The 25,855-nt window shown below is 24.7% G+C and overlaps 6 protein-coding genes across 17 annotated transcripts in view; 3 read left to right on the forward strand and 3 right to left on the reverse strand.

Annotated features, from left to right (window-relative positions):
• Positions 1–44: 44 nt before the first annotated feature.
• Positions 45–1,419, reverse strand: LOC107997857 (BLOC-1-related complex subunit 7). The gene is made up of 3 exons (XM_017056757.3): positions 1,282–1,419; positions 821–1,091; positions 45–700 (listed from the first exon to the last, which is right to left on the reverse strand). The coding sequence occupies exons 2-3, from the start codon at positions 956–958 to the stop codon at positions 521–523; spliced, it is 318 nt and encodes a 105-aa protein (XP_016912246.1). The 5' UTR covers positions 959–1,091; positions 1,282–1,419; the 3' UTR covers positions 45–520.
• LOC107997855 (uncharacterized) lies at positions 1,399–3,199 on the forward strand. Of its 3 annotated transcripts, none has more exons than XM_017056754.3 (5): positions 1,399–1,536; positions 1,843–1,919; positions 2,041–2,232; positions 2,330–2,517; positions 2,840–3,199. In XM_017056754.3, exons 2-5 carry the CDS (start codon positions 1,845–1,847, stop codon positions 3,015–3,017), a joined length of 633 nt encoding a protein of 210 aa, XP_016912243.1. In that variant the 5' UTR covers positions 1,399–1,536; positions 1,843–1,844; the 3' UTR covers positions 3,018–3,199. The 3 variants fall into 3 exon arrangements, with proteins under 3 accessions (XP_016912243.1, XP_016912245.1, XP_016912244.1); XM_017056756.3 differs by having other exon boundaries at positions 1,531–1,579; XM_017056755.3 differs by lacking the exon at positions 1,399–1,536 and adding an exon at positions 1,575–1,715.
• Positions 3,200–4,721: 1,522 nt separating this feature from the next.
• LOC107997853 (zinc finger protein 345) lies at positions 4,722–7,901 on the reverse strand. 2 transcript variants are annotated; one of them, XM_017056752.3, is made up of 3 exons: positions 7,563–7,901; positions 6,773–7,114; positions 4,722–6,704 (listed from the first exon to the last, which is right to left on the reverse strand). In XM_017056752.3, exons 2-3 carry the CDS (start codon positions 7,073–7,075, stop codon positions 4,752–4,754), a joined length of 2,256 nt encoding a protein of 751 aa, XP_016912241.1. In that variant the 5' UTR covers positions 7,076–7,114; positions 7,563–7,901; the 3' UTR covers positions 4,722–4,751. The 2 variants fall into 2 exon arrangements, with proteins under 2 accessions (XP_016912241.1, XP_016912240.1); XM_017056751.3 differs by having other exon boundaries at positions 7,543–7,901.
• Positions 7,902–8,402: 501 nt separating this feature from the next.
• Positions 8,403–16,200, forward strand: LOC107997852 (AP-3 complex subunit delta-1). Its single transcript, XM_017056750.3, has 14 exons — positions 8,403–8,733; positions 8,849–8,944; positions 9,035–9,163; positions 9,532–9,942; positions 10,372–10,445; positions 10,732–11,175; positions 11,253–11,480; positions 11,556–11,718; positions 11,936–12,118; positions 12,385–12,769; positions 12,845–13,113; positions 13,223–13,795; positions 13,962–14,387; positions 14,467–16,200. The coding sequence occupies exons 1-14, from the start codon at positions 8,638–8,640 to the stop codon at positions 14,557–14,559; spliced, it is 3,570 nt and encodes a 1,189-aa protein (XP_016912239.1). The 5' UTR covers positions 8,403–8,637; the 3' UTR covers positions 14,560–16,200.
• Positions 16,201–17,307: 1,107 nt separating this feature from the next.
• LOC107997805 (dynein regulatory complex protein 9) lies at positions 17,308–21,877 on the reverse strand. 4 transcript variants are annotated; one of them, XM_017056652.3, is made up of 7 exons: positions 20,211–21,877; positions 19,702–19,914; positions 19,524–19,607; positions 19,161–19,401; positions 18,807–19,013; positions 18,389–18,520; positions 17,308–17,786 (listed from the first exon to the last, which is right to left on the reverse strand). In XM_017056652.3, exons 2-7 carry the CDS (start codon positions 19,860–19,862, stop codon positions 17,586–17,588), a joined length of 1,026 nt encoding a protein of 341 aa, XP_016912141.2. In that variant the 5' UTR covers positions 19,863–19,914; positions 20,211–21,877; the 3' UTR covers positions 17,308–17,585. The 4 variants fall into 4 exon arrangements, with proteins under 4 accessions (XP_016912141.2, XP_016912142.2, XP_061931325.1 ...); XM_017056653.3 differs by having other exon boundaries at positions 19,702–21,877; XM_062075341.1 differs by lacking the exon at positions 18,389–18,520 and having other exon boundaries at positions 19,702–21,877.
• Positions 21,878–22,073: 196 nt separating this feature from the next.
• LOC107997818 (acetylcholine receptor subunit alpha-like) overlaps positions 22,074–25,855 on the forward strand; it is a 75,835-nt gene continuing 72,053 nt past the window's right edge. For 3 of the 6 annotated variants that reach the window (XR_009829795.1, XM_017056667.3, XM_017056678.3), the window contains exon 1: positions 22,076–22,439. The gene's annotated coding sequence lies outside the window, so the exon portion shown is untranslated. Of the gene's footprint in view, positions 22,440–25,855 lie in introns of all 6 variants that reach the window. The other 3 variants (XM_017056674.3, XM_062075338.1, XM_017056675.3) reach the window with 2 other exon arrangements.

Consider the following 25,855-nt stretch of genomic DNA (forward strand, 5'->3'; position numbering starts at 1 on the left):
AACGCATTAACTAAATAACAAAAATTATATTAATAAATCTTGAATATTTATAATTTAAATATATTTGAAATATAGTTAAAAATACTTGAAATATATAATATATAATACATAATATACAAAATTATATATATTACAAGAATGATATATTTTTATTATAATAATTATGAAATATAATAGTTGATTAAATTTGATTAAATAAGTTATAAATTAAAAATAAATGTTAAGTAAACAATATTTTACATTACTATACAAATATTCATAAAATTGAACTCTATTATACAAATTATATAATAATCTTATTTATATATTTGATAAACAATAATTATAAAATATATATACAATTATATAAGCTAAATTTCAGATTAATTTGTTTCATTAGTAATAATAATAAAATACTATACATAATTAAAACATATTAATAATATAATATATTAATAATAATAATAATATAATACAAAAATACAAAATATATCATTAAATATATATTATAAATGAAAATATGGTAAATATTTATTACAATTTATCTTTGCATAGCACGTACTTGTTCGGTAACTTCTTCCAAAGTTATAAAACTTTTGTTAATAGATTCCATTTGATATTCTAAATGAGTAGTTATAAGAGCAATTTTTTTTAAATTAGCTTCTGCAATCTCTACACCATGTTCTTGCTGTGCAAAATTTTTTGCACTATGCATTATTATCTATAAAAATATTTTAATTATAAAGAAAAATAATATTTATTAATTATATATTTGGATAATAAAATAATAGATAACAGATAGATAATAGAATTATTGAAAAATTATATAATTAAATTTTACTTCGCTACTTTTTGAACCTCTTTGTATTTGTCTGGCAAGAGATGCAATATTGTTCACATTAACTTGTACTCTATCAGCTAATCTCATTTTTGATTCAACAAATAAACTTCGAGCACTTGTACTTGAAGCTGAAGCCATAGTGTATAAGTATTTATTAATTTTTAAAATTAATTTTAATTTATTTATTATAATAAATTTAAGTTCATATCTTCATTCTGATAACTTATTACCACATATATTAAATTGTGTAAATATTATAATTTTTTATTATCTGTAATTATTAATTATAGATTTAATTATATATTAATAAAAATAATATTTAAAAATTAATAATATATTAGAATCTTATTTATTAAAATTCTTTTTTAATAAAAAATTGCAAATCGCATGTAAACAAATAAATTATATGACATTTAAGATACAATAATCAAAATAATGATAAAATCAGCTGATAATATTACCACAGACTAGATATAGAATAGATTATCATCCAATATTTCAGACACTGACTAATTTGAATTAAGTTCGTTATTTTATTATTCGAAATTATTGCATTATTTATGTTTATATTGATTTATATAAATTTTGAATCTTGCGAATAAATTTATGCGCAGAAAGATATCTTTTTATTTCATAGTTTCAATTTTATTAATTGAATCGACTGAATTCCCCTAGATTGATTATTTTGTTTTGTTTACTTTCAATAATTCAACTTGGTAAATATAATATATTTAACCTACATCTAATTTAAGCTATGTTGTATGTAATATATATATAGTAAAAATTTTATAGAAGATAACTTATAATTATATTTATGAATATATTTTGAATTATATTATAATCATAATTATAATATAATGACTTTAAAGTTCATAAATATATAATACGAAATTAAGTATGAAAAACACTTTTAAAAAAAAATAGCAAATACTTTATATTACGATTTTTAATATTATATATATTAATTATATATATGTATGTATGATAGATATGAGCATTTATTATTAAAATATAAATTTCAGAAATGAGCGTTGATGATGTCAATTTAATTGTACAACAAATTAAAGAAGCAAATAAACTTTGCAAAGAAGATAGACAAGTAATGTATTTAATATATAATAAAAGTAATATATAAAAATTTTAATAGATTAATATGTTAATAATCTTAAATCAATATATTATGTTAGGTTAAAGTAATTATACAAATTTTTTTATTATAGTATTTAAAAGAATTGAATGTACAATTAAAAAATCCTGTGTTACCGCAACATGAAATTGAAACTAGAGCAGGATCTCGTCCTCCAAAAAATGAAGAAATAGAAAGATTTAAACAAATAACATTTATCAAAAAAGGATGTTATGATTCGGTAGAAGATAAAATAATTAAAAATAATTGGAAAGAATTTTGTAAGGTTTGTTCGAAGAATATTATATGCATTATATAATATTTTCAAAAAAATTTATTGAAAAATTTTTTATTATGATCAAATTAAAAATATTTTGATATAGTTGCATAAATGGAATTCTAAAAAAGTTGAACCATTTTTACTCTTGAGAGAAGGAAATAAAACATATATTCGCAGTAAAAAACAAAGAAGAAAATTTGTTCAATTTTTAGCTGATGGTTTGTCAAATAGAACTTTATATAGTGTATATCACAGATTTAGAAATTTATATGCAAATCATTTTCAAAGAAGGTAATATAGAAAACTTTTTTATATTAAATATTGATACACATTTTTATCTTTATTATATAACAAATTCTATTTTTATATTATGTAATATTTACATTCTATTAAATATTATATAAAAAAGAAATTTATATTTTTTATATCAAAAATACTTATATCATAATAAAATAATATTTTTTTTTTTTTATATTGAATGCTTTTTATTTGATTAAAAATAATATAATTCAGATTTTACAAAATTTATACATTTAATAATATGCTTATTTATATATCTTATTTTTATATCTTATTATTATTGTTGTGTTAATATAATGTTTAATATATAAAGGTTTTATCCAGAAGAAGATGAAATGATTTTGAATTATTTAGAACATAATGCAAACCTTGATCAGAAGCGGAAATATACAGATTTAGCAAAAGTTTTAAAACGAACCCGAGCTTCTATTTGGCGTCGTTATAAATTGCTTAAAAAGAAAAGGCAAAAAGAATCAGATCAAGAGAAATAAAATCAAATCTTTATAATATTTATTTTAATTTTCTATAATATTTATATGGTAATTATTGTTTATTTTAATGTTTATTTTTACTACTTCATTTCAAAAAATATAATATTATTTGTAATTAAATTTAATTAAATTTAATGATTCAAATTATGATTGTATTTATTATGTAATAAATAAATAAGAAAGTAATTTTTTGTTAATTTTATAATATTATTGAATTTCTTCTATAAATAAATAGTTAAACAAAATTCAGCATTTATTTATTACAATTATTTATGTATATTTGATTCAATATTTATTGAAATAATTAATTTGAATATTAAAATTTAATATTTTTTATATTAATACAAAATAGATAAGAAAAAGTAAAATTTTAAATAATAAAAAGAATTTTTTTAATTTCTATTATTTATATGTTTTAATGGCACAATATATTTATATTGCATACTTATTTTTTTAATATACAATTGTTAAATGTATTTTTTCATATAATGCAATAAATATATATGTATATATATATTATTATATATATATATATATAATATAATATAAATAATAACATATATAATATATATAATAATAATATATATATAATATAAATAATAAAATGTTTTAAGTAATTGTATAATATATACATGAATACATATAAAAAAAAAATCTTTAATTTTTTATACAAAATTATAATACTGCCAATATTAGTATAATAAATTTCTTAATTCAATTTAAAAAAAAATGAAAAAATGTAACATATAAAGTAATATATAATTTTCTACTTTTATTCCATTATTTGCATATAAAAAAAATTATTTAAATAATTATACATTCAGTTTATATGTAGAGTGTTCTAAAATCATGATAAAAAATACAAAAATTTTCGCTAAATTTATTTAAAAAATAAAAATTAAAATTAAGATCTGAATATAATAATTTCAATTCATTGACATTGTAATATTGATACTAAACATATATAAATATTTATAAAATAAATTAAAATTATTGAAATTAATGCCAAAATATATTTTATTTATTATGTGTGTATATGAATATATATTATTGAATCATAATACATAATTATTGAAATTTTAATAGATCTTGCCAAAAGATTTTTTATGTTTTTTTTTAATTTTTTTTAAATCTATTTTTATATCAATAAATCAATAATTATATTAATAATTAGATTTTATTAAAAAATTATATGAACTCACTATTTTCTCTTAATATAAGAAATTCATATATTTTTGCCTTCAATATGATTTTGGGACACTCTAAATAAATAATGTATTTATTAATATATTTAAATTGTGCAATTATATTTTTATAATTATGAATATTAGGTTAAACTTAAAAAAATATTCATATATAATTAAAAGATATTCACAATAACCATTTTTTAAATGAAGAAATAAATTTTGAAATAAAACATCAATCTACAGAATTTCTAAATATATGAATATCTAAATAAATTTTCTTTAGTAAAAAAAGCTGTTTATATATTTACATAAGTGCACGATTTCTACAATAATTTTGTATATATATCTTATGTAAATCATAGCACATTTTAATGTATTTATACACATATATTAATTTATATATATATATATATGTATATATATATTTGTATATATATATATATATATATATATATATATAGTTGTATATATATATATGTATATGTATATAATTTGTTATAATGCACAAGCAAAACCATTGTTTTTTTGATATAATAAAACTTATTTATTAAAACATTTGTCCTATCACAGCAAGTGATCGTACTGCAGATTGCACATTATTTACATGAATATGGTGAGCAACTGTATGATGATGTTCATCTACAACCATCTCTCCATATTGAGCTCGACAACGTTTCTGATGTGCAAACAAACTACCACTATGACTATAAGCAGCTCCACAAGTTTTACACACATATGGTTTTTCACCAGAATGAGTATAAGTATGTTCTTTTAAAGTACTTAGTCTTTTGAATGCTTTGCCACATGTTTTACACAAATAATTTGCTTCTCCAGTATGTCGAGTCAAGTGTCGTCTAAAAGCTGAACTCACAGCAAATGCAGCACTGCATACATGACAAACAAATGGTTTATCACCTGTATGAATTCTAATATGATTTGCTAAACTGGTTGTTGTAGTAAATCCACTATTACAAGTTTTACACACATGTGGTTTAATACCAGTATGAGTTCTCATATGATAAGTTAGAGAAGAATTACTTGGATACACCTTACTACAAATGTGACACAAGTATTCTCTTGGAACCTTTTCTTTTGGTTTATGTGTCCTTTGATGAAGAACAAGACGAGCTTGACTAGCACATACCTTTCCACAGATTTCACAAGTAACTGGTTCAGCTTTTGGTTTATGCATTGATACATGACGTCTAAGACCTTTCTTTGTTGCCATAATTTTATCACAATGTTGACATTTATATTCACCAGAATCATCTTCATCACTTTCTTCTTTTTTAACATTTTCATTTTCTTGTAAAGTATTTTGAGTAGTACTTGGGAAAGAATCATCATCAGAATCAAAAAATTTATTATCATCTGCTAAATTATCTAATAATCCATGACCATGTTTTTCTGCATGCTTTTTTAATGTATCAGGCCTAAAAAACCATTTTTTACATACAGTACAGGAATATTTTTTATCTCCATGTACAAGACTATGTCTTTTTAGATTTTTTAATGAAGAACAATATTGACTGCAAATTTCACATTTGTACAACTCAGGTGCATTTTCAAAATCATAAACTTCATTCACAGTACTATTTTCATCATCTGTATCATCTTCAAATTTCATCTCTTTTTTTGGTTCCTTGTTGTCTTTTTGTTCATCTGTACTAATTTGTTTAATCATATTATTTACTTTTTCTGTATGAGATTTTAGATGACGTACAAGACTTTGAGGTTTAGAAAAGCATGCATGACATAATTGACATGCAAGTGGTTTTGATGCATGTATTTTTTTATGATTTTCCATATTCTCTAATCTATAAAACATTTTTGAACAAATATTGCATTTATGTTTCTTTTCATGAACAAGGGAATGTTTCTTTAAGCCTCTTTGTGTGCTATAACATTTTGCACATACTTTACATTTAAATTTTAATTCTCCAGAATCTTCACCATCATTACTTGAGTCATAATAATTATCATGAATTTCATCTTCGCTATAAGTTTTATTAGGCACTGATTTTACTTTCCTAGTAGAAGTACGTTTCTGCACAACTTCTTCTTCTTCTTTAACATTATCATTTAATATATTTTCATCAAAAAATTCTACTTCTTGTTTTCTATCATCTTCCTCTGAATTTTGATTGATATCTTGATTTTCTTCTGGTTTATTTTGCATATTTATAGTTTCAGAAATATCATTGTTGATTTCTTGTGTAAGAGATGTTTCATGTATATTATTTTCTGAGGTACAAGATTCTTTTTCAATTTCTTTAGGTCCTTCAAATCCAATAGAACAAATAAAAAGTTTCTCATTTTGCATATCAATTTGGCTGGTGCTTAAGTTAGATTCTTCTCTACAATATGAATCATTAGTTTGTACATATTCTTGAGAATTTGATGCTACATGCATTTCCTCTTTTACAAAATAATTCTCTTGATTAATTTGTTCTTTAGATAATAATGTTCTTATCTCAGATTCAGTTTGTGTACATGTATCCTAAAATATTTAAATTTATTGTTTATATTTGCTACATGATATAAAATATTAATATATTATATATTTACCACAATAGTAATTTTAGATGGTTTATTGTAATACATTCGTAATTTGGCATCAGAATGTTGACATTGTTGTCTAAATTCATGAGCAACACTTGCTTTATAAATACAAATATCACAAATTAATGAAGGTAATCCATCTTGTTCATGAATTTCTATTGATCCACAAACTTGTATCTTTTGAGGAAGAGCCGAGAAATCATTCACTTCTTGATCCGTACAAAAAATAGGTGATAAATTAGTACCTTCTGTAAGGCAAATTCTACATATTCTGTCCATATTAAGTGGTAAATCAAAGTATTCTGTCATTATTTATAAGTAGAAAGCAATTTATCTTTAATATATTTCCTGTAAAGAATCCATAAGAATAATATTATTTAATGATATTATTTATATAAACAAAAATATTCTTTTAATAAAACAGTTTTTATTTTTTGATTTTAAATTGTCCTTTAATAAAAAATAATTTAAAAAAAATATATTTTATGACATACATTGGGTTTTTATTAAATTCAAATTTAAATATATATAATATTTATTTAAAAATTGTATATAAATAACAATATTGTAATCAATATGTTATTGATAATAAAAAATAAAAATTTATAAATTTATTATAGAATTTAAAAACATTGTGATAAAATAAGTGTTGAAAGAAGTTAGTACATATTCCATAATATATGTGTAATAAAAAATTAGAATGTATATAAAAGATGAAATTATTTTATTTAAAAAAAACTTATTTTTTAAAATAAATAAAAAAAAAATTAACATACAAAAATGAGAGGTTCTCAACCTTCGGATCTTTTATGCACCGCGAAAACATGCCACGATGTTGAGATAATGCTTTAACAGTGATGCCCAGGTGAATACATTGAAGTTTCTTTGAATAAATTTTATCTCTTAAAATTTTATCAAACACAGTTTTCATAAAATTTTCACTGTATATTTAAGAACAATGTCACACGTTTAGTTATATATTATTCGTTTCTGCGTTATTTTCTTATGAAAAAGTTTAATACTTCTCTATTTCTTTGTTCAATGGCTTCCCTATGTATTCCCAAAGATGTATTATAAAAGTTGAGAGCAATCTGAAATGAACGCACAAAATGAGGAATCTAGAGACTTAGTGAACTGTTAGATGGGTCAATACAAAGAAAGTTTATATGTATATGCATATATACTTCGATAATTGATAACATTTATTTTATGTAATAGAATGCAACTATATAACATAATTTAGATATAATTAATTAATTTACAAAATAATATAACAAAATATTTATTAAAAAATATTTTTTTATTTGTATTTATATTTAATTTTAAAATAATATTTAATTTACCTTTGTTAATAACTGATTATATATTATAAATTAAATGTTAATTATAAAATATTTTATTAATATATTTCTCATAAATTTATGCATTATTAATAAGGGAATTTTTAATATTAATATTAAATTTTATTTAATTTTTCATGAAATAAATACATATTTTTCATTTTAAACTCGGCATAAGTATAGAATCATTTTATGTATTTTATATTTTTGTATTAGATAGCCAATCAAAAGAAAAAGCTTGTAACTAGCAGATTTATAATTTTACAAAATTTAGGAATTTTATGTATGATAAATCAATTGTTGAGTGGTTTGTCTATTTGTGATAATTCTTAGGTTTGACTTTCTCGTGGAACTTTCTTATCCGCCGATCTGTCAAAAAATGTAAATGTAAGACTGTGATTGAAGTTTGAGATTTCTAACATACGGTAATGCAATCGGTGCAAATTATCCGATTAAGTCGGAATATTAGGCAGATGTAGAAAACAAGATTTTAAGCATTATTGGAAATATATTTATTTTTTAAATGCCATTATGGCTCTACGCAAAGTAAAAGGAAATTTTGAACGTATGTTCGATAAAAATCTGACCGATTTAGTACGTGGAATTAGAAACAATAAAGAAAATGAGGTAAATTTATAATTATACTTTGTATATTATTTTAAGATTTATTATAAAGACATAACCTTATTCGAATCATTAATATAAATTTTTATCTAAATAATATATTGATATATTATTATAGGCAAAATATATTGCACAGTGTATAGAAGAAATTAAACAAGAATTACGACAAGATAATGTTGCAGTGAAAGCAAATGCTGTAGCAAAGCTAACATATGTAAGTTATAGATTTATATAGTTTATCAATATATACAGAGTAAGATAATATAATAATTCTATCATTAATATTATATTTTAATTTATTTAGCTTCAAATGTTAGGCTATGATATTAGTTGGGCTGGTTTCAATATAATTGAAGTGATGTCATCTGCAAAATTTACATATAAACGAATTGGATATTTAGCGGCAAGTCAAAGTTTTCATGCAGATACAGAAGTATGATATTATTTGGAAATTGACATAAAATTTAAATTTCAAAGAAATCTGATAAGTATTTTACATATTTCATTTCAAATTAGATATATATTTCATTTTTTATAAAAAATGAAATTTTTATTAAAAATTATAATAAAAGATGTATATGAAAGATTTTTTTTAATAATGTATGTTTATTAAATTGATATTTCTTATATTATATTTAACACATACAAGATATTTGTAAAAGTAATGTTATATTTTGTATGCAAATAAATAGTTCAATTATTTTATAATTTCTGTTATGACAAAAAAGATTTGTCAGGTTTCTAAAAATGAATTTATAATGAAATTGATTTTAACAAATATAAATTTTTGATTTATTACAGCTTTTGATGTTAACTACAAATATGATTCGTAAAGATTTAAATAGTCAAAATCAGTATGATGCTGGTTTGGCTCTGAGTGGTCTCTCTTGTTTTATAAGTTCAGATCTTGCACGTGATTTAGTTAATGATATAATGACATTATTAACATCTACAAAACCATATTTACGTAAAAAAGCAGTGCTGATGATGTACAAAGTTTTCTTACGATTTCCAGAAGCTTTAAGGCCTGCTTTTCCTAGATTGAAAGAAAAATTAGAAGATCCAGATAGTGGTGTACAAAGTGCTGCTGTTAATGTAGTTTGTGAATTAGCAAGAAAAAATCCAAAAAACTATTTAAGTTTAGCACCTGTTTTTTTCAAACTCATGACAACATCTACTAACAATTGGATGCTAATAAAAATTATCAAACTGGTAAGTAAATATTAATTTCAAAAATTTTTATATTATTAAAGTGAAACAGATTAATGACATAGGCTCATTGTTGTAATTAATAAATATTTGTATACATTGTATACATGTATATATATGTATACATATATATGAGCCAAATAATATTGGTCTTGTTTCACATGCTCAGTTCTCCACTATAACACTGATTGAGCCAAAAATGGGTCGGCGACTCACTCAACCACTAATTGACCTGATTTCAAGGTTTTCATATTAGTTGATTATTTTTTTATTAATAAAATATAGTAAATTATAGATATTAGTTGTATTTGCATTTTTAGTAGCTTATTTTTGTTTCTAATATGTATTTACATGTTGTAAACCAATTACATGTTTAGAAATATTCATGTGTTAAATATTATTATATTTCTTAGATTGCAATTATATTTCCAGTTTGGCGCATTGACACCACTAGAACCTAGGCTTGGCAAAAAATTAATAGAACCCCTTACAAATTTGATACACAGGTATTTCATGTATTTTTGTCTATATATAAGTAAATATATTATTTTGTTTGTTTATTGCTAGTTTAATATTCATTGCTCTCAATGTGGAAAATTTAGATAGAATTTTTTAATATTTATATTTTTTTTATTTATATTTTCTTATAGTCATATTTTGTAAAATAATTTAAATTGCTAAAGAACAAATTATATAATTCATTGTATTTTGTTATTTTTTTAAAATTATTAATTATATAATTATTATAATTTTGTAATTTGGGACTAATCATATGGTATTATTAATTTTTAGTACATCTGCAATGTCTCTACTATATGAATGTATAAATACTGTAATTGCTGTATTAATTTCAATTTCGTCTGGTATGCCAAATCATTCTGATTCAATACAGTTATGTGTTCAAAAATTGAGGATATTGATAGAAGATTCTGATCAAAATTTAAAATATTTGGGATTGTTAGCAATGTCAAAAATTTTAAAAACTCATCCAAAAAGTGTACAAGCTCATAAAGATCTTATAATGCAATGCTTGGATGATAAAGATGAAAGTATAAGATTGCGTGCCTTGGATCTATTATATGGAATGGTTTCAAAGAAGAATTTAATGGAAATTGTTAAAAAATTAATGGTTCATATGGATAAAGCTGAAGGCACTGCTTATAGAGATGAATTACTTTCAAAAATTATTCAGATTTGTTCACAAAATAATTATCAGTTTGTTACTTACTTTGAATGGTAAAATAATTATCAAATCTTCTAATTATTAACAAATTTTATTTATATTTACATAATATATTTATCTATATTTATAGGTACATATCTGTATTGGTTGAACTTACAAGAATGGAAGGTACCAAACATGGACCATTAGTAGCAACTCAATTACTTGATGTAGCAATTCGTGTACAAGCTATACGAAAATATGCAGTTCAACAATGTGCCTTATTGTTAGAAAATTCATATCTTCTAACAGGTCAACCAAGAGCAACAATGTCTGAAGTTTTATATGCTGCTGCATGGATTTGTGGGGAGTTTTCTAGGTATTTTGTAAAAAAGTTTTTTATTGATATTAATTTTCTATTAAAAATATAATTGATAATACTTTCCATTAATAGTGAACTAGAAGATCCTATAGCAACATTACAATCAATGTTACGATCACAAGCTTCTAGTTTACCAGGGCATATTCAAGCTGTTTATGTTCATAATATTTTAAAACTTGCAACAGCAACATTATGTAAAGCTGAAAAAGATAAAGATATAGAGATTATGGAACAGGTATAATACATTATATTATTTTATTATTGTTTTTTTAACATCTATAATAAATAATTTTTTAATCAATTATTTATTAATTTTTAATCAATAATTCATTTTATTTAATTTTTTTATACAAATATTAGTATATTATATTAATTATATTAAATATTGAAAAATTTTAAATATTGAAATACTTTGTCTAGAATATATAACATATTTGTTTTATATTTTATAGATTTTTGCATTAAAAGATAAAATAGCTGCTTTTGTGTGCAGTGGGGATTTAGAAGTACAAGAAAGATCTAGTTCTGCATTAGTTTTACTTGAGTGTTTAAAAGAAAATCCTGGTTTAGCACAAGAGTTAATGGAAACATTCGAAGGAGAACTTAATCCTGTTGCTCCAAAAGCACAAAGAAAGGTAGATATATATCTATATATTCACATAATTTTATTACAAAGATTTATTACATAGATTTCCTTTTTAAAAATAATATTATAATAAAATTGAGTTGTTGTAATTGGTAATTAATTTTTTAAGTTTTGGTTTTTTTTGTCTTCTTTATTAAATACATTATAAATATAACGTTTAAATACGTATTAAGAAGATGTTTGTTTCTTTCATTTCTAGCAATAACAAAAAAAAAAAAATAAAATTATTTATATGTATAATCTTATATTTTTTAGGTACCAATTCCTGAAGATTTGGATTTAGATTCATGGATCAATGATCCACCGTCAGAAAGTTCAGATTCAGAAGATTTAGATATGAATGATATTTTCATTAAGACAGAGAAAATTAATGATTCCTATTCTAAACGTGAATTTAATGAACCATCAGCCGAAGAACTTGAAAAACGCCGTGAAGCTAGAAAATTGGAACAACAAAACAATCCACATTATTTGAAAGGCACATTTAAAAATTCCACATCATATCACAATTCATCAAATATTTATGAGGAATTTGAAAACATTCCCGTAGCAGAGTTAGATATTCCAATTTCTTTAAAAATTACAAATAATCATAAAAGATATAAAATACATGACAAAAAAAAGAAAAAATCTAAGAAAAGTATGTTGAAATTTTCTATGTATATATAATTCATAATCATTATAAAATATTAAATTGTAAAAATGAAATTTTCAGATAAGAAACCTGCTTCGGAAGAAGAGCATGATGATATTTATCCTATTCAAGTAGTGAATACTGGAATAGGTGAATTACCACCAGGTGCAGAATTAAGTGACAGCGATGATTATGATCAAGTGGATATAAATGATCCACATAGAGCTTTAAATATTAATCTAGATTTACCTTTGAGAGATGATGAAAGATTACCTGTCTTAGAACATAGAGTTATTGAAAATAATTTGAATCAAGAAATTACTGAATCTAAAGGAAAGAAAAAAGAAAAAGTAATATTTTGTTTCTTTTTGTTATAATATTAACTTTTTTCTAACAAAAAAATTTTTATCATAATTAAATATTATTTTAAATTTATTTATTTTAAATTGTATTTTATAGGGACATAAAAAATCTAAAAAAAAGATTAAAGAAGTTAAAGATAAATGCTATGACAATCAATTAGAATTTACTGATATGTGGTTGGAAAATAATACTTCTTCGGAAAATATTCAACCACCTGTTACTAATGAGTATTCTGAAGTTTTCAGTGAAAAAGAATCGGAATGGAAAGATATTAAACGTAAAAAATCAAAAAGTCAAGAAAAGTATAAAAAGACAGATGAGAATTCAAAACATCGAAAATCAAAGAAATCTAAAATTAAAAAAGAATCTTCAAAAAAATCTTCAGATTATGAAGAAACAGCTGGAATCTCAACACCATCTAAAGAAATATTACCAGATTTAAGATATAATTTTACAAATTCTGAGGATAATACAATTTTAGAACCACTTACTTCATATGAAGAATTAGCTAATAATAAAATACTATCTATAATGTACAAATTAAAACAAATTCCTCATGAATCAAATAAATTAATTGCATCAATACTCATTACGAATAATTGTCAAAAGCCTGTAAAGGAATTAGTTTTTGATATTCCAGATACATCATCTTTGAGATTAATGAGAAATGTAAGTTGTAAATATAACAAATTTTAAACAAAAAAAATTATATATTTTCAGAATTTATTATTTTCTTTTTACTTTTTATAACTATTATTTCTTATTATGCATGATATTTTTTGCTATAATAGTAAAATAAAAAATCTGTTTTAATAAATATATATAATTCTTTCAGACTGGAGATGAATTTGGTATAAAACTGCCATTCCAATTGCCTCCACAAATCACTAAAGAAACACAATTTACTATTTTAATCTCAGATGTAACATTTGCTCAGAGGTTGAGAGGTACACTTACGTATATGTTAGAAAGTAAAGAAAGTACGTTGCAAGAAAAACTTGATTTTACTATACATTTAACGTGCGGTAAATTCATGGTCGGCCACCTTTCACATAAGGATATATTAACAGAATTACTTAAAAGTGGTCAACTTATATATAAAGTTAAAAAAGAAATTATTCTTTCTCAAGATTTTGATGTTATTTTAAATTTAATATGTAATAAGTGTAATCTTACACTTGTGGAACAAATCAATGATACTGCATCTTTATATGGACATTCTTTGAAGGGACATCATGTGTGCCTTTTATTAAAATGTAATGTAAGTAAAACATATTTTATCTTTTAAAATTTAATATTATTAAAGATTTTAATAAAGATATAATAAAATTTTTTTACAGAAATCATCAAGAAATTTGATAATTGAAGGTAAAGGTGACAATAACACGTTATTGTCAGGAATTGGAGACGAAATTTTAAGGATCCTGACATAATATAAATTTAAATTGAAATTTTTCCGAATTTTACGAGTCCTATCTTTATTCATTACAGTCATGCTCATTGCATAACTCAATAGTAAAATGAAATTTTAATAGTATTCATTATATATAAAATAATGGCTATGGAAATCATCTTTGCAAACTTATCGAATATTTTCAGAAAAAAATCTTATCTAACTTTTTAAATTTAATTTAGGTAAACAAATTTTAAGTATATGCATGTAAACAAAATACATGTATATGTATAAATATCACACATAATATGTGTGAAAAATAACGTTTCAAGAGAGGGAAAGAGATTTATTATTGGGAATTGAAGACATCAGAATGAAAGTAGTTTATTTTATTTATGTGTAATTTCAATTTATAAATTAAAGTGCAATAATAAGATAGTAGTGATAAAATTAAATATTTATTTTAATTAATTTCATCATTTCTTAAGTAATAAAAAGTTCTTTGTATAATTTACTATATGTAAATATTGTTATTTAACAATTTTTTAAAAAAAATTGATCTTGTTTTATATAAGTATGAATAAAACATGTTTATATAATTCATAGTATTGAAATATTATATTATCTTGCCAAAGTAAAGCATGATAAAGTTATTATGTGAAATATTATTTATAAGAATATTCATTTGTAAAATATTGTAATGAATTATGAAAATTATACATATTTTTAAAAATTAACTACTTATACGCTGATATCTTCAATTTTATGTTATTAAAAATTAATATCATTACATTGTTGAACTTCTGATTGAACTGTAAAATACATCATGGATACTCGCGACTCGTGTGAATGTACATCGATGTTTCTCAGCGGAATATATACTTTCTGCATGTAATGACTTTGTAATATCAATAATTTAATACATATAAGAATTTATGATAAGCATATAAATACAGTAACACGTGGAACACCAAATGTAAATAGCTGATACTTGTATGCTGATAAACAATATCTTTATTTTAAATATCTTCCAAAAATCAATTTCATTTATATGAAAAAATGTTCTATAAAAAAATAATTTAATTGCATTGCTCGTCATTAACATTCAATGATTTATTTATCATTTAAAATCATAAAGAATAAATAAATACTAATGAATCATTGAAAACATTAACGTTAAATGCCAGTAAATGATTTATAAAAATTGAAATTAATCCTTCAGCATTTAGACTCAATGTAAACAATGAGAAATAGAATTATTACGTATCAATAATATAAATATTAAAATTTTACTTCTAAACTTGTTGCTTTAAATATTCTTTCTTATGTAAATTTTTAAATTACTTTTTTTAAATTAAATTTTTAAATTACTTTTTATTATAACATATAAAATCATAAACTTTCATGGAACATAAATTTTGTTATTAATGACATTTACTGTGCCAAAAAATGATTAATCAGTAACAACTTCGTCCTTGAAACATAACAATATAAAGATATATTTAAGCCAAATAATTTTTTGTTTCCTTTTTGCATTTATATATAAATAATATTAAATATATAACATATTGATTTGAAAAAATTATTGATATCATGTTTTACATTAATTATAGTTTATGTATACTGATGTTTATAATATTCGTTTTTACGAATAATAATCTGTTAAACTTATTCATAAAAATTGTCTTACTCTTTGTACTTGATATATAAAGAAAAATAGATTTTATCTTTGAAAATATATTTTATGTAAACAATTTTTTCTTATAAAAAGAAAAAATCTCATGTAAACTATTTTTAATTTTGATTTTATAAATTTTTTTTTTTAAATATTTGAATATGTTTAAAATTGAAATTTATTTATTAATCTAAATTTATAAATAAAAATTAATTCTTTTTTAATATATCATTCTTTTATCGTGTTTAATACATTAACTTGTTGATTAGCGAAAGTGTTCAATTAACAGCTATTACTAATTGACTTTATAATTACGTGGCTATATGTAGTCAATGGCAATCGGTATCACTAATAATTGATTGGTTAGAGATTGAGTATAAAAAAATAAAATAATAATTCGAATATAGACTGTATTAAATATATTTCTTTGAATTGTTTCTTTGAATTTTATTTTTCAATTTTATTTTACGCATATTTTAATTAAAAGAATTTCAAATTGATTATTGACCTGAGAATAGACCGAGGAATTTCTGATTTTGGATTGAATTTGATTTGACTTACGTAGTTATATTCTTGAATAACTTGAAATAATTTATTATTTCATATCGAAAAATCGAATGAAATATCGAATAATAATCTATGACTATTTCCCGCCTGAAATGAACAAACATTTAAATTTAAAAAAATCTATTGGAAATTTATATAATAGAAGATAATAGAAGAACTGTAAAAAATTTTAATTAAAGCTATTATGGAATCAAATATCGAGATGCTTATAAGATCTAGATAAAATCTAAAAAAAATTACTCAAGTATCAATATTCGTATTTTCAAAATTTTATTTTATTTAATTGTTTCATTTGTTTATTTAATATAAAAAAATAAAAATTTTTAGTAGAATAAAAAAAAAAGTGAAATAATTAAAGCAGAATCATAATCATTTAAATCAAAGTTTGTCAAAGATATTTATAAATTATATTTTTTTTTCTTTATCAGTGATTGAATTCGAATAACTTATTAATTTTTTTTTTAAATTAGCTTCTTTTAGTTAATTTTGATGATTTTTATTTTTTTAAATAAAGATTTATCTCTAATAAATGACTACATAAATGAATACATGTTTCTCTATCTTTTATTTTTATAATCAATTAAATTATAATTATTTGTATAAATTTATATTTTTTTAAATTTTTATCTAATAAGAATTCATTTTTTAGACATTTTTTTTTTAAATGTATCCACTTAAAATGAATACGACAAAAGATAAAACATATACAAAACAAAATTAGACTTTATTAGATAAAAAAAATATTATTTTCCGCACAATTGTTCTAAGAAGGATGAAGATCATATCTGTACAGGCATTAAGGGATAAGTGAAACGGAAAGAGGGTTACTTCTTTGTTTTAGCTGGTCGTTTTTTCTTTTTTTCCGTAAGTCGATATGGTCCCAACTTCCGGCGCACCATAACGCCTCGCCACCAAGCTTGAATCTTGATTGCACTTTTTTGCATGTGCTTCCATCGCTCTTTCTCCTTTTTCAATGCTTCCTTTTCCGCCAGATACGTGTTTATGAACTTTTGATTACATTGATACTGTAAAGAAATACGGTTTTAAAAATCGATTTAATACTTGGAGATTGCAAGGAAGAACAAATATAAAAAGAAACAAAAAAAAAAAAAATTTATAAGTATTGTGTAATTATTTACGAATCTATATTTTAATAGATTTTTTAATTCTTTTTAATCCTAATATATATCGACTATAATGGAAGCAAATTAATCAAATTAACTTAACACGATTTAAAATAATCATAAATAGACTGTTGACACGAGTTATCGAGTTTCTAAAAGAATTTCCGCATTACACGTTGATTCTTATACTTACAAAAGTAAGTTAAATTTTGATTTGCAATACAATTAATATGACAACGATGTAATAAATCAATAAATCAGAATATAGAATAATTAATTAGCTGTGATATTATACATTTATATTATTCTTCTTTCTCGTACATTTATTTTTTTTTTTTATGCATCTTGGTTTCTAACGAAATTTTGAATGGAAAAATAATATAAAATTTTAATACATGATTGTATGCTTGAAAGTTGAAAAAGAAAAATTCCGATCAATTTGATTATTCGTTTGAAGAAGAACAAACATGGAACTCTATTGTTTGAGATAGAAATCGAACTACCTCTTCTTTAAGTTTATCCATCTCTTTTTGAATTATTTTTATTTCGATACGTAGCTGTTGGATTTCCCTTTCGTACATCTTTTTTTCTTGAATATATCGCTCTTTCCATTCCTTGCCTTTTTTCTCTAGCAACTATGGATTTAAAAAGAAATTTTCTTTTTTATCTTATCTAATTTCTTTTCTTTTTTTTACATGAATATCATAAGTGCTTTAATATTGAAATTTATATTTACATTTATTCGTGATTCATACATTATTGTAAATAAAATTAAAAAAAAAAGAAGATGCAATATAGATGTTTATTTTTATATTTTATATGAAATACGCATGTGTAATGTGAAAAACAGGTTTGTATAAAAGTTCGCAATATTTGTTTATGACAATTGAACAGAAATACAACAATAAGCTCGATGCTCACTGCTGTTTCCTGGGTCAGAAATTTCGTCAACTCGGCGTGTACTCGCCGTTCATTTTTTTCACGTACGCGCCGATCTTTTAACATCTTCTCCAATTTCTCTATTTCCATGTCGCAACGCAATAAATTCTGCTCGTATCTTGCTTTCTCCCATTCCGTGACATAATCCAACTTCACGTTCGAGATTAATTTTAATTTTTCCACGTTATCCTATTGTTTATAAAATATAAAATTATTAGATATTAAATTATATGTACTATATATATTATAATTATAAATTTATCACATATATTATAAATTGTAAATTATAAAATTAAAAGATTTCAACGTTTCTTTTTTAGGAAAAAACAAGGATACTTGTTCCTTCGAGAGCTCATTCAATATTCGTATTTTTTCCTGCTCATTAACGATCTTCCTCCCATCGATTATTCTTTGCAATTTTTCCGTAATCCTTTTCAATTTTTCCCGCTCTTTGAAAAGATGCTCTTCCTCCTTTTCGCGCGCCACGATCTTCTCGATCTCTTCGGTTAATAATTCGAACGTTCCCCGTTCTCGTATCTCTATCTTCAATTCCTCCATAATTCTTTCCATCCGTAAACTGTGAAAAATTTGAACGTTATTATTTACCATCCTCTTATTAAAGTGCGCTTCGAATAAGAAACGAATAAATAAAAATTATTTTTACGCGTAATCGAACGTATTATTACAAATTTTCCTAACCTATCTTCGTAAATTTTTTTCGAGGCGGCTCGCTCTCTGACATCATCGATTTCTATAATTTTCGGATTTATCGCTTTCAAGTCACTGCAAAACGAATGCACAAAGGAAAAATGTGAAAAATAAGATTAAGAAAAGTGTATCGATCGTGATCATTAAAATTTCGTTCGATCTATCATACTCGTTCTCAAGGGACAGACAGTCGGTAAGAATATCGTTCTCTCTTGTCGGCTTTCTCAGCGTGCTGCGGTGAATGGCCAACGCATTTGTGAACTCCTCGAGCGCTGCTAAAATTACGGGCCGTTCCGCCGGGGAGAATCGTGAAGAATCATTTGTGGCCATATATCTGTGTCTTTTTTATTTTTTCCCTAGTTTTTTTGCACCTCCTTTTCACCTTTGCACATTGAATTTTATCTTGTATTATCTCGTTTCTTTTTTTTCGCAAATATTTTTCTTTAAATGGAATCATGTATCTTTGATAATTTTCAATTCTTTTTCAAGGAAAAAGAATTAGAGTTAAACATTACCTCGAGCATGTTACAATTATACAATATAGAATATTGATATACTGTGATAATTCTTATATCGTTACATTGTCCGCATTTAATTTTCTATTCTATTCATTCAAACAGATTAATATGTATTTTATATATTATTTTCTTTAATATAATTAATTTTGAAACAACTTACATTTCATTTAAATGCAAATCAATCTTGCTTGTTTTAAAACAGTGTTTCAAACGTAAGATAAAAATCGCAATTATCTTTTTCTTTGAACTTCTTTCATTGTATTATTTTCTCTCTTTTTAACAGAACACATTGAACAGGTCGCTCACTCACTCGCTCACTCACTTGCTCACTTTTCAACTCTCAAATTAAAGTTATGGATGTCGTCATCTAGTGGAAAAACTATGGGTCTGGTGTTAATTAAAATACGCGCGCAAAAGGAATATCGTAAGATTAATCATGACACGCCATACATTTGATGAAACTAAATATTCGAGAGAAAAAGAGAGGTGGTAAGCCGAGTTTCAAAAACACGTGATACGGTTTGATCCATTACCGGCACGTCGCCCTTGGAAACAGCGTTCCATTCGAGCGTCTTTCGGTTCAACTATATTTTTTACTATTGATCGAACCGCCTGAATTGTTATATATTTTTATCGTATCGTCAGTCGACATTTTATTAATACAAGGATATAAGGAAATACGATTTTTTTAATATTTCGTAGGAATAATTTAAAATTACTTTTCGTATTTGAGATATAACTATTAATTGCATTATTTCCTTCGTTAAAAGTTTCAAGCACTTTCGAAGGAAAGAGACTGCGGCAGAAGGTCGAGTCAAAAACAGTTAAGCAGCTGAGAAACGTTATAGATAGTCTTCCGTGTTAAAGCTCGATTGAAGAATTCATTGGGAAAGATATCTTGTGGACACTCGACAACTTTCTTCCTTGCTGCTATTCGTCGATTGTCTCAGCCGGGTAGTTGGCTCGAGAAAAGAAAGGTTCATTCGAATACATTCCATTCTAATTGGAAAACTTTTTTGTACCTTGAACTTTAATCGAATCTGCATTGTCTAAAAGTTATACATATATTATACCAACTCGTGGCTTGAGATATTTATGTAATCTGTAATTCATTAAAATCATTGCAAAAGGATTGCAAAATCATTTAAAAAAAAAAATAATTACCTCTTTTTTCAACTTTTATTTTAAATTATGCATATTTTATTATAGTTTTTTTTGGAAGATTATTTTAATCTCACATAATGGCAATGAATGATTTTGTTACAATCGTTTTATAAAAACAATATAAGCAATATAAAATGAATACGATATTTTTAAATTTCTTTTTTTAATTTTTATGATTCATATTTTTATTCAAAGATTATAAGAAATTATAAAAGGAACGTAAAGAATCTTTTGATATTTGTTTGTAGACAATTATTATGAAATAAAAATAAATTATTTTAGCAAAATGGTTTAAATGTATTTTGTATCGGATAATGCATATACATATATACAATCGACGCGCTCCACTATTATGCGCGCTAACTTCAAATTACATCTAATTTGCATTCTAGTGGGTAGTAAAGCTAACAAATTTTTTTTAAATTCTCATTTGATTTAATTTAACATAACTTATTAATCTTTTAGCACGAATCATACTCGTTTTTTTAATTAAAAAACAAAAGAGCAGCAAATGAAACAAATAGAAATCGAAAAACAAAAGAATTTTATGAAATAAAATCGAATAATTACGAAGAATGCTTTCAAAATTATATGATTCAAGTTTCATTAATTGTCTGTTGAAATAGTAAAGCCATTGAGAATGATGGTATTTTAAGCTTGAAAACTGACAAATGTGGAGGATAGAGTTTGATAAAGGTGACAGAAACACGTCGGAAACATTGTAACGGGAATGTAATGTGCTTCCGAAAGTTTCGCCGTGCACGAGAATTCCGTTTTGCTACGAAAGCTTGGAAACAGGAATAAAATGTGTACACATGCGCACAATCGAGGCGGCGTCACGCATGCGTAATACTGCGGCGAGTGTGGCGAGGCGCGAGGGCGGTGTCGGTGGTGGAAGCAGAGAAACGTTTTCTACCCTTTGCTCGTCGTCGTCGTCGTCGTCGTCGTTGTCATCGTATGTTCATCTATCGTTTCGTTGTGCACACTCGTGGCGAACGGTGCAGTGAGTGGTATTGCCGCAGTCGACGAGTCGATACGCGGTTCGGATTGTATTCTTTCCTTCAGTAATATCATTCTTCACAATCGCGTATGATATTTCGAGCTGTCGACCTGTCGCGAGGGATCCTCGGTCACGGTGGAATCAAAGGTTATAACCTGTCATCGTCGTCATCGTCATCGGCGCCGCCGACGTCGTCGTCGTCAGTCTCGATCAGCTGCTCCGCGGGTGAGTAAAGAATATTTATGTTTTTCTTCTACGTAACTTTTGCTCGTGTTCATCAGAGACCATTTGTATCACTGTGGATATTAGAGTTAACCTAGTTGCGTTGCTTTTGGAACGCCCTCGTGTTTATGCCGCGAAAATGTGATATGTTTGAAATGCCGGGAGAAAGAAAAGTCGATTGAAACAATTCATTTATATTTTTAATTATTGTAAGATTTTTTTTTCACTTTATTTGTATATATAATTTTTATGAATATAATTCGTCGATGTAGATAAGTGAAATTATCGATTTATTGATGTTCTCGATGCCTTTACCGATTTAGGAATCCCAAGGGAAATTCCATACCTATCAAGATTAACCTAGTTACGAATCTTCGAACTTCCTTGTGTGAGAAACGCGTTGCATATAATATAGTTTTGATTTCCGTACAACGTGAAAGAAAAAAAAAAAGAAACAGTTTCAAGATAGACTTTTCGTTTCGCGTTAAGTAGTCTCGTAGTTTACAGTCACTTGTGTGGCGCTTAAATCTACCTAATTTAGCAACCGAGGATAACAGTCCTCGCTGAGTTCTCTCAGCGTTGACAGGCATAAAAGGCAAATTACGTAAATATTCGTATTGCACTTTCCCGCTGGCAGTTTTGTAGGTAAATACAGAATTTAAATCGCTTCTTGCACGGTTTTACGAATCTCTGGCGGTAGATATGCAGCGTCTTTAATTCTATCAGGGTTAACCTAGTTACAGAATCTTCGGTACGCCCTCGTGTTTATACCGCGAAAAGAAAGAACATTCGAAACTTTCTAAGAAATATAGTTTTATTTATATTATACAAAGTAGCCTCATTTTGCAGAATTTCTTTTTCTGTAATGTTTTTCAATGCATATCAATACTTGAACTTAATTAATGAAATTAATTAAGTTGTTAATCTTTGAGTATACTTCAGAATAAAAAAATGTGGAAATCGATATTTTTTATTGACGGAAATCGTCATTCTATTTTTGTAATTTTTTATCGCATATGAAATAATTTGAACATTAAATAAGATCAAGTTTTAATACAAGAAATATTCTAAAATTTTTATTAATAATAAATTTCGATAAAAATTCTCTAAGAGTATACAAATATAAACAATTAGTCGAACGTATAATTCATCCCAAAAATTATTATCATTATTATCATTAAATGATTATTTTTCTGTTGTTCCATTTGAGAACATACGAGTTTGAAAAGAATTTTTTTTTTCACCGTCTTTTTAATTAATGGGTTCGTGGCCGAGTAGTTAGTTTACACACGCGTCAAGAACGGCCATTGCCACGTATTAAGTACGCCATTATTAAATGTGTAGTGCGGCTAACTTAAAAGGATTATTTTATGGTTATAATTACTTTTTTTCTCTATATCAATTTCTCGTTTATCTAAATATCAGAAAGAACTTTATAAAAACAAATTCTAACAATAAAAATATGAATTTATATCTTTATATAGTTAGAAACTAAATCATTAATATAAATAATCGTTATAAGATTAAATGATAAACATGATTTTTTATTTTTCACTTTTCAGCGTATTCTTATATTTTTTATGTATTATGGAAACATTATAAACATTTTTTTCAAAATTTTTGTCATAAAATCTAAAATATCCGATTATAAAATCGAACATGAGATACATAATTGATAAATAACTTATTAAAATCGATTGAAAACGACAACATTTTTCGATGCGCGAAAAAATTAAATCGTATTAATAACGCTTACAATTCTCGTTTTGTCCATAATTATTCGAATTTTAGCAAAACTTGGTTTCGAATTTATGAAAATCGGTCGATATTTTGACTTATCTAGAAGAAGGAATGTAATTTTATTCAAACGATTAAATTTTACGTCGTATAATAAAGAAAGATTGAATGGTCCCGTACGTGGATAAATTTCTTAATCGTTTTGCTCGGCATATATGGTAAATATAGTATATATGGTAAATATTAGGTACATGTGATTGGTTGATTGTTCATGTGCCGTTAACCGTAATCCTCGATTCCCTAGATGACATTCGCGATTATTGGTTAAACGACACTGTCGGATTTATTGCTAGAATTACTACTGACTCGAATGGCGTTATATCATTTTCGGTTATTTATCGTCGTCCCATTGAAACGGGATGACGCATCGAATTCGCTTGCGATGGTTTATCGATGCAGTTGTCGTTTGTTTAAGAAGGCTCGTTAATTAAATATTAATAATTTTTTACATGTTTTTTAATTCGAAACTTTAATTCGTTGCTTCTCAACGTTTTGATCTATCTTTTTCATATATATTCTTATTTGAAAATATAATTGTTCAAAAAATTGAAATTGAAATTAGATAACTATTAATTCAAATTTCATATTAAAGTTTTATAAAAAATTTCCTCTAGATTTTCGAAAAAAAAGAATAAATAATTTTCAATAATTATATCAATATTATAAAATTTCCAAATTATAAGAAAAGATCATTAGCTAATATTCTATTTTAAAATCAATTTTCAAATATTTCCGCATCAGGATTAATTCAACATTTATAATCAATTTCAACTGAGAATTGTAGAGGATTAATCGGGAGATTGTCGTGCAATTACGCAGCCGTAAATCCCGACAACAATACGTTACAACGGCATAGCACGGTTTTCGAGACCTGTCCTTTATCAGTTTCACGAGAGAAACGCGAGGCGCATAAACGGAGGTAGAAACATTTCTGATAACGGTTTTATGTACTGTTTGAAATATACTTGGTGAAAGGAAAACAAGCGGGGCTAGTCGTGAAGGTGGAGGAGGTGGAGGAGGAACGTTGTAGAAACGGTTTGGCCTCCCATGCTTGGGGGTTCGCTCGAGAGAAATTTGATCGATAAAGGCGCAACCAAATCGACGACATTTTCCACGCACAATCAAAGGGTTCAACCTCTGCTCTCATAGCATTGTTTTATTGCTCGTTACGACCTAATCTAACCCATTTCCCTTTTATCCGTTCTTGATGCGCCCTCTTTTTTTTTTCTTCCTTTTTCATTTCACCCAACAACTTATTTAGGCGAAAACCTTTTTCCCTCTCTTAGACACAATTTACGTCACGAGCAATTAACTTTTTTTAGTCCATCAACTTTTTCTAATGCCCGCTCGTTTCAACAAGAAATTATCGCCCGTACGGAATATCGTGTATTCCTCAGCGATAGAATTTTGAAATATTTTCACAATTTTCACGCATGTTTTATGCATTATGTTTCAAAGAATAAATTTTTAGATGAATCACGGATAGGGGACGAATATCAAACATCATCATTGCCCCTATCATATTGATTTCTTACTTCTCCATTTTTTCTCACGATTGTTCTTGAGCCCTCCTTCGTTTCACCTCACCGCGCGAAGTGTTTGCGGTTATTTTTCGAAGCAAT

Source organism: Apis cerana, linkage group LG5 (genome assembly GCF_029169275.1).
Source record: "Apis cerana isolate GH-2021 linkage group LG5, AcerK_1.0, whole genome shotgun sequence".
NCBI classification, from domain to species: domain Eukaryota; kingdom Metazoa; phylum Arthropoda; class Insecta; order Hymenoptera; family Apidae; genus Apis; species Apis cerana.

Excerpts from the sequence above, each read along its gene's own strand:
- LOC107997853 (XM_017056752.3), bottom strand. The coding sequence starts at position 7,075 with ATGACAGAATACTTTGATTTACCACTTAATATGGACAGAATATGTAGA. Across the intron at positions 6,705-6,772 it reads CATCTAAAATTACTATTGTG|GATACATGTACACAAACTGA; the intron begins GTAAATATATAA and ends TAAATATTTTAG.
- LOC107997855 (XM_017056754.3), top strand. The coding sequence starts at position 1,845 with ATGAGCGTTGATGATGTCAATTTAATTGTACAACAAATTAAAGAAGCA. Across the intron at positions 1,920-2,040 it reads TTTGCAAAGAAGATAGACAA|TATTTAAAAGAATTGAATGT; the intron begins GTAATGTATTTA and ends TTTTTATTATAG. Across the intron at positions 2,233-2,329 it reads ATTGGAAAGAATTTTGTAAG|TTGCATAAATGGAATTCTAA; the intron begins GTTTGTTCGAAG and ends ATTTTGATATAG.
- LOC107997857 (XM_017056757.3), bottom strand. The coding sequence starts at position 958 with ATGGCTTCAGCTTCAAGTACAAGTGCTCGAAGTTTATTTGTTGAATCA. Across the intron at positions 701-820 it reads GAGGTTCAAAAAGTAGCGAA|ATAATAATGCATAGTGCAAA; the intron begins GTAAAATTTAAT and ends ATATTTTTATAG.
- LOC107997805 (XM_017056652.3), bottom strand. The coding sequence starts at position 19,862 with ATGGCCACAAATGATTCTTCACGATTCTCCCCGGCGGAACGGCCCGTA. Across the intron at positions 19,014-19,160 it reads ATGAGCTCTCGAAGGAACAA|GATAACGTGGAAAAATTAAA; the intron begins GTATCCTTGTTT and ends TATAAACAATAG. Across the intron at positions 18,521-18,806 it reads TTCTGACCCAGGAAACAGCA|TTGCTAGAGAAAAAAGGCAA; the intron begins GTGAGCATCGAG and ends TTAAATCCATAG.
- LOC107997852 (XM_017056750.3), top strand. The coding sequence starts at position 8,638 with ATGGCTCTACGCAAAGTAAAAGGAAATTTTGAACGTATGTTCGATAAA. Across the intron at positions 11,481-11,555 it reads ATTTGTGGGGAGTTTTCTAG|TGAACTAGAAGATCCTATAG; the intron begins GTATTTTGTAAA and ends TTCCATTAATAG. Across the intron at positions 11,719-11,935 it reads ATATAGAGATTATGGAACAG|ATTTTTGCATTAAAAGATAA; the intron begins GTATAATACATT and ends TATATTTTATAG.